General features: G+C 51.7%; 1 protein-coding gene across 1 annotated transcript; it reads left to right on the top strand.

Moving 5' to 3' along the window:
- The first annotated feature begins 4,537 nt into the window (after positions 1-4,537).
- On the top strand, positions 4,538-4,726 carry CHC_T00001202001 (hypothetical protein). The gene has a single exon (XM_005718553.1). The coding sequence runs from the start codon at positions 4,538-4,540 to the stop codon at positions 4,724-4,726; it is 189 nt and encodes a 62-aa protein (XP_005718610.1).
- Positions 4,727-5,797: the final 1,071 nt, after the last annotated feature.

Raw genomic sequence — 5,797 nt, 5'->3', positions numbered from 1 at the left:
TTGGTGGGTTCATCGCATGAAGAGATTTGAAGACCTTTCTGAGCGTTTGCAGAGCTTGCAATCACCTCGCAGCGAGTTGGAAAGTAGACATGGGAGTGGAACGGAGACCAACCACCCCGGATTTCACAGTACCGGCAGGGCACCTTGCTGTTGTGGCCTCTCAGACCTGCCATTTTAGTTACAGCAGGCTCGTCTCCAGTGCAGAAAATGACGTGCACTCGAACTCGTCTCTCTATGCCGTCGAAGAATCGCATCATTGAACCACCGCTATCGTTTATGCGATCGACTTCCTCTTTGAGAGGTGTGAACCAAGTATGTATCTGCTTTGGTTCTGACGGACCTTGAACAAAACCCAGCGGTATTGTGTTCTTCATGATGAATCGCTTACTGGGAGGTAGATTATGATTCAGTGCTACAATCGGCCAACAGATGTACTGTCCTTTTTGATAAGGCGCAAAACCGTCACAACTCGGAGCAATGAAGACATCGTATTTCGAAGCCTCGATTCCCCCGTTCTTGTGAAGAATTCTCGTAAAAAGAGAGCCGTCAAAAATATCTTCGTAGTATAGACCATTTTTTCCAGTTTCCCTACGAACAACAGATTCATTTGACTGAGTTTGACAATATTCAAACAATGTTCTGCAACTCTTTTCTTCAGCAACCCAGGCACGCAGTCTCGGCTCTAGAGGAAGATATTGGAAAGTAATTAAATCCGGTTCTCTGGATGACACGCATATCTCACAACGCAACCCGCAGGCCACCATGCTCTCGCATTGTAGGATATTTGATTCTTTCTCTAGCAGTCTGTGACCTCGGCATGAAATGTACCGAATGCGGTAGAACTGCGTGTACTTTTCGAGGTTACGTCGTATTTGCGTTGCCTTAAAGGGTGCTCTGAGGAGCCGCAATATTGCCTCCATGACAGTCAACTTGACACCGAATCGCATAAATAGTTCAATCCACTTACGCTCGGGCCCCATCCATTCACTAAATCTTACTTCAGCATCGGCATGAATAACAACATTAACATTTCCAAAATGCCCTTCCTCGCCCTCTTCTTCATACACACAAAATTCGTCTGAATCTTCTCCTCCGTGGCAGTCGTATTCACTGACAGATTGAAATTCGTCGCTTTCTGAGGGGGTGTTGTCGAAATCTGGAGGTTGCATGTCGCTGTCTATACCCTCCCCATCTTCCTCGAACCTCGATAATGACTGTGAAACGGCCCGTTGGTGGCCTCGAGAAACATGCGATCTATCAAGCTCCTCGTTTTCTGTGTGGGGGGCAGTAGTAGGGTTGGTAAAACTTGGATCAGGCCACGGAAGCCGGTAAGATGAGGACCCAACCAATCGTTCTGTGCTGGAAAGATTCATGAACTCTCTGAACTGCTCGGCTGCATCTCGTTCAGAGTAGCGGGGCCCTCTCGGGAGATTAGCGAGATTTAATAATGCCCTTCTCTGATTTGCGCGGTTCCGGTGTGCCTTCATGGTAGATTCTGAAACAGGCTTTCCGGGTAGAGTGCACGCACATCTGTAGTGGGCTAGGCACATGAATCTCTTCGGCCGAGAACTCATGTCAATCTAGATTTGTAGAGGCGAATCGAGTCAGACTGATTTTGAGGATCAATGTAGAGATCTGAAACGCTTGCAGAACATCTATCGCAATGAAATGCGAGTTAGATTGTACATACTATACCTGGTGAGTCTCAGTGAGTGTTTATCTGCCTGTGGCTGCGCGGGAAAAGGAGCCGAAACGAAAAAGAAGCCACTTTCTCTTCGAAATTGTGATGGAGGTAGTCAGTGTATACGACGAGCGAAATAGGTCCTCCTGTTTGGAGAGTTTTAGCTAGTACCACACTCACTTGTATTCCATTAGCGTTCTTCCAGCTTCACGTAGCGCAATGAACCATTCCGTCCAAACGCTTCGCCAGCTTCTCAAACCGGCAGGGCTTTTTCCGAATGACCCTAATGCTGTTCGTCCTCCCCTCATCCCAGAATCCATTGCGAAACGGTCGTACACAAAAAGTGACAGCCGCAGTCAATCAGAAAGAAAAGGAAAAGACACTCGTAATTACTACAACACGATCAAGAAGGTTGGAAGATACGTCAAGAGTCACAACGAGGCAAACGCCACGAATCCGAGTAATCAATATCGGTGGTATGATTCGAATCTCGTCGAACACGAGATTTCGGAAACATTGATGCGAGTCGTCCATGACAAAGCTGTTTCAAGTATCGGTGACTTGTATGGGAAGATGACTTACAATGAAGCTCACCTGGCGCACGGGAAGCGCATTGAACTTCTGGTGCACGAGCTAGCCGTCGATCATGTTCGATCCTCTGACCCAGACTCAGCGCTTGTTTGCCATTCGTAAGATCGTGATCACAAAAATGCGATCGAAACGCAGATCTATACAAGCAGGAGAAAAAGGAAAGTCTAAATGGTAGGCGTACAGTATTTGATAATAATAGCAGAATGGCATCCCAACACCAGAAACCGCAACGGAACGAACAATCTTTTGACAAAGAGGGAGCTATTTCAGTAGCACGAGATATATTGGACTCACCGGAGCATTTTGTCGCGGATCAGGATGACAACTCTCTCGCAAATGATTTGCGTACGAGAAAGAAACAACCGCAGTTACCAAGCCACGCTGCTACCGGTTTCAGTGCATACACAGTACGAGAGACGTCCTCAAAGATCGCTCCGGCATCTCCGACTGTATCCGAAAGGATGGACGCAAATAACCACGAATCCAGTCAAATTCGTTCGACACACGTACGCAAAGGAACTCGAGGAACAATCCGTGCGGCTGCGAAGGTTAGAGGAAATCCACTATGTCACCCGAACATTTTGGGAGCTCAAAAAGATAGTTCTCATAAGTCCAACCTGAGTCGTTTGCAACGGGCCCATACATACAGAGGCAAAACGACAATGGCAGGTGTTCGCCGAGAGCGAGATACCGTACGACGTATGACTGGGGACTGCGCCAAAAAGCAGATAATGTCGAAATCCAAACCCTCGTCAACACAACCTGTGATCGCCAAGGACAAGAAGACGAATCCTGCAGTCAGTGAATCTTCGGATTACTCCGGGGAAGAGGGAAAAGAAGAGGAAATTATTTCCAGCTCAGATGAGATTGATAAACAAATTGAGGAGCTCAGAAAAGTGAAACAAGAACGGCGTGCTGCCAAAAAGAGGCACGTCAAGAAACTAAAGAGACGTTTGAACTCCGATGACAGGTTAAGAACCAAGCGTCGTAGAACAACCCTCTCCGAGGTCGCAGAAGGGAGCGAGGATATTTAGTACAAGTACAGTGAGAACATGTGTGAGACGCTTTCACGCATGTCGAATAAATTGATGCGCACATGATTCTTGTGGTTAGATAAATGAATTCGCTTCTGGTTTTTGATGATGAGCTTACTATTCAACGGTACTCTGCGCAGTGGCGAGTGCGAAAACGAAGTATATCAAAATGGTCGCGACCGCCGCGAAGAAGGCGTGCAGCTTGGCAAGGCGATGTCGCAAAAGAGCTGCACCTCGGTGCGTGCTGCATCTAGAAGCGAGTAAGCCGGGGCACGAGATTCAATGGCAACCTCACAGCTGGGCATGGGGACGACGCTCGACGGCTCACTGTTATTGCGTCAAGACCTTCAGGTTGCCATTACGGCGGTGGGAAGACGTGCACGGGGTGTACACAGGCGGGCGCCTTGGCTAATGCAGCTTCAGCGCCTTCCAGTGGGGCGTCCTCCAGTGCGGCGGCTGAGCGTGTCTAGGGCTGCAGCGCAGCTGCATCATGGTGGCAGAGTGCCGGGCATGGTGTGCGCGAGAGGCGGGATTGTCTGTTACAAAATGGGGCGCGTGCGTGGCAATTGGGCACGGTCGGGGACGGCAATCCTGATGTGCGCTTCTTTTCCTGTGGCACAGACGCAGCGGAGGGGCGGGGTTACACGGTGCGGCGGCCAACAGATGCGTGAGATCCGGCGCTTGTTGGTAACACACCCGTGACGAGGCGCGTGGGGGCTCCTTTGTCCAGCAAAACTGCCGCGCGGTACGGAGCGGAGAGGCTCTGCGCGCTGTCAGATGCCCAGAGACGGCACGCTCCTCAGCACACGTTGCGGTCGCACACCCGATCACGTTTGAGGCGAGGAGGCGGCTTGGGCGCCCGCTCCACGCACTCCGCTCCCGTGCTCACGCACGCCATTCTGTCTATCTAGAAACCGGACAACCTCGTTCCATCTATTCAGAAACTGAGCAAAAAGAACCGCAAAACATCATCCCCTACCTTCCCACCATATCCCGTCATTTTCTGTCCCACTACTGTACAAAAATTGTACAGATCTGATTCATCCATCCTGCCCTTACAAAACCCTAATCCAGCCCACCGGCCCTCCACATTTGCATTTCTCCCTACCTTCACTCGCACCCCTTCATCCCCCCGAACCGTCGTTATGCTCTCCTTCCTGAAGTCGTCCCCCTGCATCGCCTGCGCCCGTCCCCACGCACTCGCTTCACGACAGTGGCGCATCTCGAGCCCATGAGCGACGTGCTCGCGGAAGCGTGCCGCGCTTATAGTCCGGGCGAAGTGTCGGTCGGCGCCGTCCTGGTGTGCAGTTCTGGGGCCGTCCTTTCCGCGGCACACAACCTCATCCAGTCGCTGCACGAACCCACTGCGCATGCCGAGATCCTCTGCGTGCGCCACGCTGCCGCCGCCGATAGCAACTGACGGCTGCACCACACTACTCTGTACTCGGCTCTGGAGCCGTGTCCTCTGTGTCTCAGCGCACTCGCTCTCGCCAAAGTCGACGCCGTCGTTAACGCCGCCAAAGACTTGAGGCTTGGAGCGTGCGGCACGCGGCTACCCTTGCATGAGAAGAAACGTCCGTTTCACACGTGTCGAGACGTACGCGGCGGCGTGTTGGAGGACGAGGCCACAGAGCGCATGAGACACTTCTTTCGGGAGCGCAGAGCAGAAGGGAAAGCGGCGACGGGCCACTCGTGTGGGTCAGCGCACCTCGGCTGTACCGGTACGTGAGCGAAGTGAACAAGGTGTTCATGTGCAATCGCGAAATGACATAATTTACAAGTGGGTGAGCACAATTTCTCTTCTACAAACGCCTCCAGTCACGTGCCTCTTCTCAAGTGTGGATACAAAAACATGCCTATACGCGGGTCTCAATCTGCGTTTAGAATCAGCATCGTGCTTCTGCTAAGCCCCATCACCCCCAGCCTTGTGTCCCAGTTTCCGCCCGACAGCTCTCTGCCCGTCAATTTTGAGCACCCTCTTCGGGTCCGCTCAAAAGGTCAATGCATCCGATCTCTGCCGTCGTAAAATCATCCACGCTCCTGCGTTTGTCCCTACCGCTGAATCTACGCGCAATCCTTGCGCCGCCGGCCACACGCAGCGCGATTGTCAACGCCTCCGCCGAGTCTTCCAGAAGCTCATCGACAATTGCGCCTGTGATGACGAGGGTAGCGAGGGCAATAAACAACATAAGGACGACCCAGCTAAGTTTGCGCTCAACGGAACCCATTTTTCTTGGGGGGTTGCGCATGTTTAGTGCAACTTTAGTATCAAATCCAGTGTACACAGCAATACCATAAATGTACTCGGTGTTTCTCAAGATACTTCCTCTGAGCAGCAGTGAAGACGGGCCGAGCGGGACGGGGCCCTCGCCGCTGAGTTCAATGGAAGCTTCAAACTCGTGCAGAGCAGTGGAAAGCCTTTGAGCTCTGATCTTGCCGTTGACGGCAGGAAGCTGAGAAGGATGTTCGATTTCAGCGGTAGCTGAGGGGA

Source organism: Chondrus crispus, genomic scaffold (genome assembly GCF_000350225.1).
Source record: "Chondrus crispus Stackhouse genomic scaffold, scaffold_414, whole genome shotgun sequence".
NCBI classification, from domain to species: Eukaryota; Rhodophyta; class Florideophyceae; order Gigartinales; family Gigartinaceae; genus Chondrus; species Chondrus crispus.
The sequence above is the reverse complement of the archived record's forward strand: the minus strand, read 5'-3'. Positions and strand labels throughout refer to the sequence as shown.

Bases quoted from the DNA above. Each gene is read 5' to 3' on its own strand.
- CHC_T00001202001 (XM_005718553.1), top strand. From the start codon at position 4,538: ATGAGCGACGTGCTCGCGGAAGCGTGCCGCGCTTATAGTCCGGGCGAA.